At 39.8% G+C, this 11,774-nt stretch overlaps 1 protein-coding gene across 2 annotated transcripts; it reads right to left on the bottom strand.

Moving 5' to 3' along the window:
• Positions 1-5,792: 5,792 nt before the first annotated feature.
• LOC148038311 (glycerol-3-phosphate acyltransferase RAM2-like) lies at positions 5,793-10,495 on the bottom strand. 2 transcript variants are annotated; one of them, XM_087670475.1, is made up of 3 exons: positions 9,429-10,495; positions 8,216-8,495; positions 5,793-7,585 (listed from the first exon to the last, which is right to left on the bottom strand). In XM_087670475.1, exons 1-3 carry the CDS (start codon positions 10,239-10,241, stop codon positions 6,996-6,998), a joined length of 1,683 nt encoding a protein of 560 aa, XP_087526601.1. In that variant the 5' UTR covers positions 10,242-10,495; the 3' UTR covers positions 5,793-6,995. The 2 variants fall into 2 exon arrangements, with proteins under 2 accessions (XP_087526601.1, XP_087526593.1); XM_087670467.1 differs by having other exon boundaries at positions 5,794-7,585; positions 9,381-10,494.
• Between the last annotated feature and the right edge of the window lie 1,279 nt (positions 10,496-11,774).

Genomic DNA, 11,774 nt, shown 5'->3' on the forward strand with positions numbered 1-11,774 from the left:
TGCATGATGGTACATTCGCAGAATGGGATTCCTCACACTGTAGGTCCCATTCAATTTCGATCACTAGTTGCGAGTTACCTTCTACTAATAAATGGAAGATACCACCACGTCCCCGGTCCCATGATTAAGGCCTTCTATTCTACCATATTATTAGTAAAAGAGTTTCCTAAATATACTCCCATTTTCATAACAATTCTACACCAGGGATCTTTAATGACCACTCCCACACTCACATGTTTAGTGGGCCCTCGAGAAGCTTCGTCGTCAAAATACAGAGCATAGACCCAATCTTCATTGATAGGCCATGCCATATCAATCAGCCTACCCCTACTTATGATAGTTAAAGTTGAGTGGAGAGAGAAGATGTATAACATGTATAATTCCTCCTTCCTCACCAAACTCGATAGGGATGCTAACAAGAACCATGTGACAATGATGGTAATAGACCTTAATATCCGAAGTAAAACATATGTCTTTCCACTTTGTGATATGATAAGCTTTGCTCCACCAAATCACTCGACCTTGGTGGTAACACTACTCTAAATATGGATGTTCAAGATAACGAATGATGCTGCCCATCTATTTGTCTTAATACCCACTACATGTTTAAGCTAGATCCTAGAAGACCTGCAAAGGCACCAAGTCTGACGTCTACACCCTTACACCAACTAAGGCTTCAACTTATTAAAGTTTACTTTATTTTTAAACTCTACACCTTGCAAATCTGCTAAAAGGTCTGTAAAGCCATTCTTTCCTATCCAAACGATCTTATATGGGCCGTTCCATTTAGGTTCTAGCTTGCCAAGGAATAACTCATAATGAGCATCATAATATAGCACCACAATTGACCTTTCACAAGTTTATATATTTTAGCTCAAAGGTCATGGAGTGCTTTCATCCTCTTCTTACCTATTTCTTGATGTAATAAAGTCTACAATCATATTTCATCAAGATGTGCAAGAGAAGTGAACCTTTCTTGCAAAGCTTCCACCTCACCTGATTTAGGGCAAACCTCATAGTGGGTAACTCGATTTCCAAGGGTATGACTATAAAGAAGCTAATTCCCACAAGAAGCCATTAAATTGAAAATACAAGAAATAGACTAAAATGCTAAGAAACCATAGCCAATGTGGCTAGGCATGAAATGATATTACCAATGTTGGTTGAGAATCAAATGGCGAGTGGCTGCAGCATAGTATGCACTCCAAGCTATGGTGGCCAAGAGTATTTATCCTCTTAGATGGTAGGAGGTTGAGACCTCAAATATGTAATGTTTTAAAATAGAAAAAAGATGCTAGGCTAGTTACAACTTAGCATTTTATACTTAACCCTAGTAGTCTCAATATTGGCTAAGGCATTTAGGCACTTTTACTCTATGTCAAGAAAACCCGTCCTTTTGATACCATAAAAGACTATTACGCCACTTATAATTTGGATACTCTTCTCCTTTGTCTTGCTGAAATTCATTTATAATTTTGGATGCTTGCTCATCAAGCAAATACTCTTCTTGAATGTCATGGATCCAAACCTTATGCACGGTTGAAATGGTAGAGATAGAACATGCCCACATTCTTGATAAGGCATCTGCCACTACATTGTCTTTTCCAACCATATAAGATATCTCAAAGTCATATCCTTGAAGAGAAGCTAAACATAATATTCATTTGGGAGACTAATTTGGTTGTGAAAGGAAGTATTTCAGCACATGATGATCACTTTTGACCTTGAAATGGCTGCCATAGATGTAATGATGCCACTTCTTAATAGCATGCAATATTGCTAATATTTATTGCTCATAAACATGTAATTGAGCTCCTTGTCATTAAGCTTTCAGCTCTCATAAGCTATGACTCCATGGCCTTGACATAAAATAGGCGCAATTCCTCTTCCACTAGCATTCGCACATATGATAAACTCCTTAGAGAAATCTGGGCATACAAGGATAGGTGCTAAAATTAAGAGATATTTCAACTCATTGGAACTTTGATCGACGATGGAGTCCCAAAAGAAAGCCTCCTTTTTGAGTCTATCCGTCAATGGAGCCACCACATGAGCATAATTCTTGATGAACCTCCTATAGAAGGATGATAACCCAAGGAATCTTCTCAAAGAGGTTGCATTCGTGGGAGTAGGCCATTCTTTAACACATTTTACCTTATTTGGGATCCACTCTAATGCCTTGCTCTCCCACAACATGACCTAAGTATTCAACTTCATTATCCATGAAAGAACACTTCATCATATTGGCAAAGAGTGCGTGTCTTCGTAATGTGCTAGGAGTAGGGTCTACATATGGAGGCGTAGACCTTCACTCACATCACGAGGGATTCACTAGTAGTAATAAGGAGACGTCACATGCATGCAAGAAATATACTAAAATACCCCTTATCTACCCTCTATTTATGGGACCTTACCTTATAAAATGTAGCTTTCTTCCCTTAAATAACCCCTTCCCTTACACTCATGTGGTATCATACGGTAAACCCTAGTGGACCTCCTGGGACTCACATGAAGTGAAATATCTTGATTCTTTAAAGACATCTTGTTTTGATGTACATACATGAATTTTCATTAACTAATTGCCTTTGCTTTTTATGCACTACTAATCGATATTGGGTTGCAAAAGGATACCATTCAACAATTGTAGATGCAACTAGAGAGATCCTGCATAGAGTTGGCGAAGGCCAAGGAGCTTACTTCTTCCCTTCAATAACATCTCTAGTGTCAATCCATGCATATAGTTTAACTCTGCCAAGGGTGTACACTACATGTGGAGTCTCTTCTTGTGTTGTCACACTTCCACATTAGTCATTTTGCCTTGCACCACACTTACCATGCAATGTGTTTTGCATTCATTTATACTCTAGGATCACATTGCATGTCTCCCTTATCATATAATGGAAGTTCTAGTGAGTGCTTGATAGTATTACTAATGATAGTTAATAATAATTAATATGAAGCTTATAAGTAATTGGGATGTAATATTAGTTTGTGGTTATAAGTAAGATAATCTAATTAGGGCAATGCTATAAGTAATATATGCTAACAATTAGTATAGCATATATGCTAGTTGCAATGTATGTTAGCTACTTAGTAGTTAGCATCCATGCTAGCTAGCATATATTAGGTAGTTAATAGTTAATCTTAAGAGTAGCTTGCCTATAGTAAGAATATATGCTAGTTACCATGTGTGTTAGCTTGTTAATTGTTTTTTTGTTAACACTGAGCATACATGTTAGTTAGCATATATGTTTGCTAATTAACCATTATCATATGTGCTAGTTAGGAGATATATTAGCTAGCTAGTTAATACTTACCATGTCTGCTAGTTAGGATACATATTTAGTGAGCATATGTTCTAGTAGCAAATATAGTACCTGGTTCACAATGAGCTTTTTGACGCAGTGAGCATATGTGTTGGCTAGCATGTATGCTAGCTTGTTTATAACTAGCATATATGTCAACTAGTTAAACAATTAGCATATATGCTATTAGCATACATATAGCTTGTTAATTGTTAGCATATTATATACTTAGCAAATATGTTAGCTTGTTAACAATTAGCATATACATTAGAACTACCTAGAGTCGTAGCCAATCTCCAACAACCTAAGATCTTCCGTGCTTCTTATAGATTTTAGTAATAGTCTTGATGCAATCTCACCATCTAGTTTCTAGGTCTCTGCCGCCTTGATTTGGACTATTCAGCCAAGTAGACTTCATGCGATCTACAAAACAAAAAATCTAGAGGAATGGCATATTGAATTTGAAGGGCGAGAGACCTTTGAAAGTCCTCCTAACACATTTAACCCTACATGTCATAATTATTAGGTATAGTGATTTGAATCAATGTACTTAATGAGTATTAAATACTTAATATCTATAGACACCCAATTCACCATGTTTCCCAAATAAAACCTATCTAACAGGTCTCCCCACCACATAGCATCCACCTATCTGTTATGCCATGTAAAATCCATTTTTGGCAATTCTAATAATCAATCACATCATACCAAATGCAAGTTCTCTTGAAGAGATCTCCAAATAGAATTTTCATCTTTTATCATGCATCCATTGCCATGGTACCTACCAACAATATTAATGGTCATGCTCGAATCTCCTCTAATGATTACAACTTGCCCTTCAAATCTATCAAGGAAGAAATTATGGGGTGCAAGAGATAGAAGCTATGAAATGCGAGAGAATTGAGACATAGAAGCACCCAAGCGAGTGGGTACAATGAACAATATCATTGTGCTTTGTTATATGCACTTTTATCTGACTATACATTGTGTACGTATATAAAGGGTGCTTGCTCAACAATTGGCCATTGGCCTTTACCCCAACAATCCCCCACTTAAAGGCCAATATGCCTTTATGGGGTATAAGAAGAAAGTAAAGATACTATCTAATGACCATCAAGACCTATAGTGCATGAACGGCTTAGAAGTTAAACTCTTCATGAGAAGATCCGTAGGGTTACCATTTGTATGGATCTTGACAAACTCAATGCACTTGTTCTCAAGCTCCACCCTAATGAAGTGATACTTCACCTCCATGTGCTTTGTCGCAAAAGGGTAGAAGCACACAAGTGAGTTTAGTGGGTTCAGTTAATGGTACCCTTATTCTTTATTATCTTTACTTATATATGGCTATATAGCGTGTACTTATACAAGGGATGTCTGCTCAGCTATTGGCCATCGGTCTTTACCCCAACACCAATCTCAACAATTGGCTCTCCCTATAGATGAATTTGGGATATAGACTCACATGATGTGTACTCCTTGATGACAAGGTGCCTCATCTTCTTTCATTTTTCACATTAATTGTACATTTGTAACCCCTTGCCTCTGTATTTAATTATTGGTTTGCTCTAGTTTTGAATTCTTGAATTATAAGCACATCATATTTCTCAATCTTAATCAATCTCAATAGCAATCACTTTGTCTATTGGCAGAGAAAAATCTTCACATTCTAGTTGATTAGGGTAAGTTTAGTTAGGATCTAGTTCTCCTAGAGGCATGTACACATTTGTGAAGCCCTATGTTTTGCTAGCCATATTCTTGAATATGGTCATTTGATTCCTTTTCTCTCCCTTTTCACTACCATTACCTTGCCCACTACTAGCACTTGTCCAATTTTGTTGTTGGCACTTCATTCTCCTTCTTGTTTTCATTATTATCTTTTCCTGATAACTTTTACCCACTCTTTAGACTTGCTTGCCAATCAGGCTTCTCTTTGCCAACTTCATTTGGATCCAACATCTCCTCCATCTTGAAGGCCCAACATCCTTCTTTGTAGGGGCTAGTCCCCTGTACTTCTTTCTCCTTGTCACTCTGCTCTTCATTCTTGGCTTTACTACTATCTTCACCCTTCTTTTCTTTCATGACCTCTTTCTTCTTCCCATTCTTCTTAGGGAAAGATCTTGCAAAATGCTCGAACTCATGGCAAAGATAACATGCATCAAGATTTTGGGAGAACTTAACTTTGAACACAATTTCTACGATCTTGAATCTCAAGTAGTCCATTGCACCTATCCCACAAAATGCAAGTCCCTCTTTCTCCTCTAGGATTATGAGGAAGTGGTGGAACATAAAGCACGTTTCCCAGAGCTAAAGCAATCGTTTTAACTTCCCCTTCCAATATTACATGTAGGTTGGAAAAGAATACCCAAATCTAACATTGAATTAGCAAAACATCTCCCAATGGAAAGGTCCCTGATCAAGATATACAATAGACCATTTTCCCCTTAAACCCAAGGAGCATGACAATACCCACTCATGTTCCTGCCATGAACCCAACAAAGTGAGGTAGAATCCATTGCCAATAAATTTATAATAAACAAGGCCACATTGGGCTTATGAACCATCTATCAAACTCGTCAATAGATGAGGACTCTTCCCATGAAATAGCACAATAATCTTGCTATAACAAAGTCATAATTGCTTGAGCTCAAAAACTCGAAAGGTATGAAGATGTTTGCCTTATGAATCCGGTAGTTTGCAACATCCATTTTTTGACATTTGGCTTAATTGATCTTATGCCGAGTGGCCACATAGCAAGAGCCATCACTTGCAAATTGAAACTTCTTGACTTCGCATGAGTGGCATATGAGCCTATCTCCAGACTTGCATTGTCATTGGTCCTCTGGACTTGGCCTTGATATAAGCATGCTTCTCACATGCTCTCTTTCCTTGCATATAGGTTTGGTAGCATATAGGTGTTAGGACCGCACACAATAAACAAACAGTTCCCACCCAAAACTTGCACACTCCGCCTCAGAGTTCTCCCAATGCTTATATTGCCATTATGCTTAAAATTGGCCCAAGTATTCATTTCTTACTTGACATTGTAGTACTAGGTTCTAAGGACATTATGTTAATACTTTTGCAAATCACTTTTGTTCATGATCAGATTGTTTCCTCACACTAAAGTAAGTATTGGGATGTTTATTTATAAATATGACGACACTTTGGCAATCTATTGTTTATGACATTACCGTCAAAGTGCCCCATAAGTGTAGAGTTTAAAATCCACCAACTCATTCCTAGCAATTAAACCTAGCTTTAGTACCCCTCTACATGGAGAGCTGAAATCGATTGGTTCGTCTGTATGAATTGAACTTGGCTTTGACACAACTCCCATCTCAGTGAAGTGTTTGAACCTTGCCCTCCTCTCATCTTTGCAAGCCCTTGTGATAACATCATCTTGTTTTAAGGAGTGGGGATGTTTGAACCAATGGCAGAAGAGACAAAGGTGGAGAGGAGAGAGATGTGTGCAGCGTGCTGTGAAAGGCCATACCCAGAATTTTGGAAGACGAGGGGGAGAGAGGCGAAGAGAAGAAACGACACACAGTGATGTGTTTATGAAATGCCATTCACAACCTTCGTCGAGCTTGCACATGGCCATCCCGTGGCACAGACAGAGCAGAAGGGAAAGGAGGAGGATCTTGATGGTGAAACATAAACGATATGTACAGAGCCATGGAAGGGTTGTCACAGCTTCACAGTGCCATCAGTTCCGGCCAAGTAAGTGTACTTGTCACGCCTTGTGAACATGGTGCATTGGAACCCTAAAGCGTCAGCCAGCTGCTTCTGCGCAAAATTGGCAATCTCAATGCTGGATTTGCCCTCGGCATGGAGCTGCGTCATCCTCAGCGGCTCCAGAAACCTGACATTATATGCTAGTTGTGGATTCAGGAGCAGGAAAACAGGGTCCATGTACTTGTATCCTCTTGCACTAGTGGCATGGAATAGCCCCAAATGCACATTCAAGGCCACAGGAACCACCCTCTCTGCAACATCTGCAAACAGAGAGCTGAACCTCAGCAGGAATGGCTCCCGGCATGTCGTCCCCTCTGGGCACATGATCAGGTCGTCCACCTTCAAGCTGCTTCGGATAATCTCTGAATCCTTTTGCCGGTTCCTCGTCAGCCTCATCGTCCGCACAGGGGATAGGATCTCGGTCAGCCTACTAAGGCTATAGGTCAGTGCCAGTACATGTCGCCCCAATGCCGCAGACACAAAGAGAGGATCGGCTGGGGTTCTGTGTGTGCAGGCATAGAGGATTCCAGGGTCAGCATCTCCTGTAAAAGATTAAAAGCAATCTAGCAATTGATCAGAGCTTTTTCAGATGAAGAATGAGTCGCCATGTTTGCGTACTATGGCCCATCATGGCCCAATCAAATACATCACTTCTAGGTCACCACTTCTTAAGGACAGGGTACAACCACTCTTTGGCCAGGCCTGACATTGCCGCCAGGTGATCTAAGCAAATCACCCATCTTGCCTTAACATACAAGGCTAGACAATCTAGCAATGAAGGATAAACAACTTAATCCACGAAATATACAAAGTCAATATAATACTTTCCAATGCAATGTCTATATCAAGAATCAATACAGCCCAATACAACAAAGGGCTCCAGCAATGAAGAGATGCATGGGTGGATACAGGAAAGGGTTCCAACAATGAGGAGATGCATGAGGGCTATGAATAACAGGTGAATAGTGATAGGAATAAAAACAATTGAGATCCATGATGCCTCAGTACCATCGTTTAATCCGTATGTTCTCTGACACCATCATTTCCCGATCCCCATATATTTTCAGTTATTTTGCCAACCAGATATTAGTGGGTTTTGCAAGAGGTGATAGAATCTGTCATGATCCAAAACCTGAGAGAGAGAGAGAGAGAGAGAGGAGTCAACAGCTTACCTTGATCATCTAGAGGGGGTGCACCACCCACCCTGAGTTTGATTCCCAGAAGAGCCATGACAGGATAAAAAACACACCGAGGAAGTGTAGAGCCTGCAACCAATCGAAAGATTCCAAGTATCAGGCCGAACGGTGCCCACAGACACATAGCACTGCATGCAAATGGTGTCGGCCGCAGAATAAGTCGGCCATCGTGAAACACGAGAGGATTTAAAGAAGGTTCTTTGACAACCCTGTGTCCAACATGCGGCTTGTCGGCATGTGAAACCATCAAGCCTTCCTGTTTTGGGAGCACGAAAATACAAGACTGTCACTTTAGTCGAAAACTCCACCTTAATCTTAATATGGCTTCTATCAACTTATTAATGAACTGGTTATATCTAAAGCTAGCAGTCCTGAAGAAGTATGGGGAAACTTGCAGAATAGTATTTGATTGTCCAGATAAGGTTGGTTCACCATGTGAGTAAATTTGAGCCAGATCCATTGCAAAACACAGAATGCAAGGATTTGCTGGCATGCAAAACTCTTCTCAGCAAATTAGGGTAAAAACCCCTACAACTACAAGCACATTCACAACTCTTTCTGCAGATCGTCTTAGAAATGACAACCAGTACGCAGCAATAAGACATTCTCATCTGCTTTGGGTTCTTTTTAAGTATGCATTCGGTTCGCTGTACGAAAGATTATTGAGATTTGCTGCACCTTACACAGCAACCAGAAGTAGCATATGGCATATCATCAAGTCAATGCCTAAATCTGTTAAACAACGCTGTACATTAGTATAGCTGCTTCCACAATTCTTTCTATATTCAGACAGCAGGACAAATTCAGTAAACTTACAATTTGGCTAAGCTGGCTTCATAGAGGGTACCATTCCTTAGAATAACCACATGCCGTGAAAGACATCCAGTTACTGCTATAATTGAAAAAAGGGGTGGTCTTTGGAGGAAAGTGAACACCAATTATGTAATGGCTGATTAAAGTCTGCTAGTCTAGCTGTTTTTATCATTTTCTAGTGAATCTAGAGTCTCACCTGAATATGCACTTTTGTGATTTTTACCTATTTTACTCTGCAAGGTAATTGATAATCTGATTAAGCTTTCTAGCAATGCATGTTACAAGATAAGTCGCCTAAAACTGACAGAATGCTTATGAAGTGACTCACTCTACAAAAGGACAAGAAGGGCTTGGTAAGCTTAGAGCCAGAACCCACATCAGGGGGGGTGTCTCCAAAGAACTCCTTTGCAGAATCAAGCTTCTCTTTCTCCCCAAGCACACCAGCTCTGCCTATGGTTCCGGTGCAGTAGCCGGTTTTGGTTGTATGAAGCTCAGTGCCTACCACCTTCTCAACACGCAAGTGAGAGCTGAGGAAATGATCCACCATGACCCTAGGATGGGATGTGAGCACACATTTGTGTCTACTGCAGAGGAACACCATACATGCATCTGCATGATGGTTGATGTCATCCATGAAGAACTTGGGCAGAACAGCTTTGGCCACCTCACAGACCTCGGAAAGCTTGAGGCCAGCCATAGAGATGAAGATCATGATGCGGATAGATAAGGTCTCTGAGACGAGTGTAGACACGGTCCATATGAGGGGCGATGCGAGGAGCAGGATCAGTGCGCGAACGGGGCCGCCGGCCTCGAGGGAGACCAGCATGTAGTAAGGGAAGAATGTGTGTGATTTGAGCAGGACCCCTTCTAGCATACAGACTGAGATAGGGTGTTCAGTGGAAGCAGCTGAATTGGCAGGGCTATAGTGTTCAGAGGAAGCTGAATGGATTGAGCTAGCACGTGGCTCAGTGACTGAACTGGTGTGATTGGTAGTATCACGGGCACTGTTATTAGTAACTAAGCTAGTATGATTATTAGTAGTGGTGGTAGTAACAGCAGTGGCAGTGTTAGCAGGCTGAGTGACTAAACTACTGTGATTAGTGGGATTAATGGCAGTGTCGTGAGCAGCTCCCATGCTTGGTGCACCGAGCTGGTTTTTGCCTGCTCTTTTGTCTGTTCTTGGATCCATGGATTGTAGGGATGCAGGCTCACCATGTCTTGAAAAAGGAAGGGGGGGATTGGGAGGGGGGAGCTGGAGCAGCTGGAGCTGGTAGAGGACATCAAATGTTCTCCCTATCTGTCTGTACGAGAAGGCAGTGAATGCATGTGGCTCCCAACATGGCCCTTTGCGTGTTTTCTAATGAAGGAAAGCTATGACGAGGCTGGTAGGAGAGGATACGCAACTTACCTGGGATGGACTTCTATAACCACTAACATGAGAGAGAGAGAGAGAGAGAGAGAGAGAGAGAGAGAACGTGAGCGTGTGTGTGTGTGTACATTTATGTGTGTCACGAGAGCCCATAGCTTGTATTTTGCACTTTCCTTCTCTTTTCCCCCCTTCGCATTAGCAGCTCTCACAAAAAACATTTTCAGCAGCAAATGCAAAAACCTTCAACTCAAAATCATAGAAGGATTTTTTAATCAAATTACATATGCTTGCCATTTTTATAACTAAAACCTTTAAGAAGCTCAAGGTTCTAAATCTTCTTTCCTAGATTTCGAAGGGTTTTTCCACATCTTTGCAATTCATTTTATATTAAACCTCAATCAATACATACAAAAACCTTTAACTTCAAATCATGGAAGCATTTTTGAATCAAATTGCATATGTTTGCCATTTTTATAACTAAATTTTTTGAGAATTTCAATCTTCTTTCTTAAATTTTGAAGGGGTTTTCAAAAATTTTGCAATCAATTTTACCTTAAATCTTAGGTTTTCATGAACACTACTATTAAGTCAAAAATATGTAATACAACTTAAGAAGAATGATCAAGCACAAGTTCTTTTCATGTTTGACCAAAATTCTCGAAACATCTTTCTCATTTTGTCAAATATTTCAAAATACCCTTTAAATTTTCCCAAAATCTCAACACATTTCTTATAACTTTACAGATATTGTTTATATAACATACTTTGAGAGCTATCACGGGGACAATTATGTTTCATACGAATGAGATGATAAAACGATGATTTTCTATGGTATTTAAGTCACTCACTCAATGGTGGTTTGACAGAACATGTTTTCACAAGTTTTTATGAGGATGGTTGTTTTCATAAGTACGGGATGATAGAGCTATGATTTTCTACAATATTCTACACCCGAGACAAGAAACATATGAATCACGGAGACAAATATCATTATTCTTCAATTCAGTCACAATGGTGGTTATTATTTAAGACACTCACATGTAGGTCCTTTCCAAAGGAATATGCTACTAGGCAAAGCTTAAAGCAATTAAAGAAATATATGCACAACGGTATTTACAAACTACATAGGCATTTTGGTTATTTCTCCTAAATAAGCGATTAACAACAAATTTGCTCTTACAAAGGTTGAAGTGCTCCAATGGGTCGTTAAATTACTTCAACTTGAAATGACAACCTAACACCTCATGGCCTCATATTGATGCATGGTTAGAGTTATTATGTCTATTTATATATTTTTTCTTGTCAAACTATTGCCTATTGGACACACTCATCATGGGTGGTACCAACCTAAAA

This window comes from Lygodium microphyllum, chromosome 3 (assembly GCF_053477565.2).
Source record: "Lygodium microphyllum isolate KBCC chromosome 3, Lygodium_microphyllum_v1.1.10, whole genome shotgun sequence".
NCBI lineage: Eukaryota > Viridiplantae > Streptophyta > Polypodiopsida > Schizaeales > Lygodiaceae > Lygodium > Lygodium microphyllum.

Coding starts and splice junctions, on each gene's coding strand:
- LOC148038311 (XM_087670467.1), bottom strand. CDS start 10,241: ATGGATCCAAGAACAGACAAAAGAGCAGGCAAAAACCAGCTCGGTGCA. Junction 8,496..9,380: donor CCTTCTTGTCCTTTTGTAGA/GTGAGTCACTTC, acceptor CTCCCAAAACAG/GAAGGCTTGATGGTTTCACA. Junction 7,586..8,215: donor ACCCCCTCTAGATGATCAAG/GTAAGCTGTTGA, acceptor AATCTTTTACAG/GAGATGCTGACCCTGGAATC.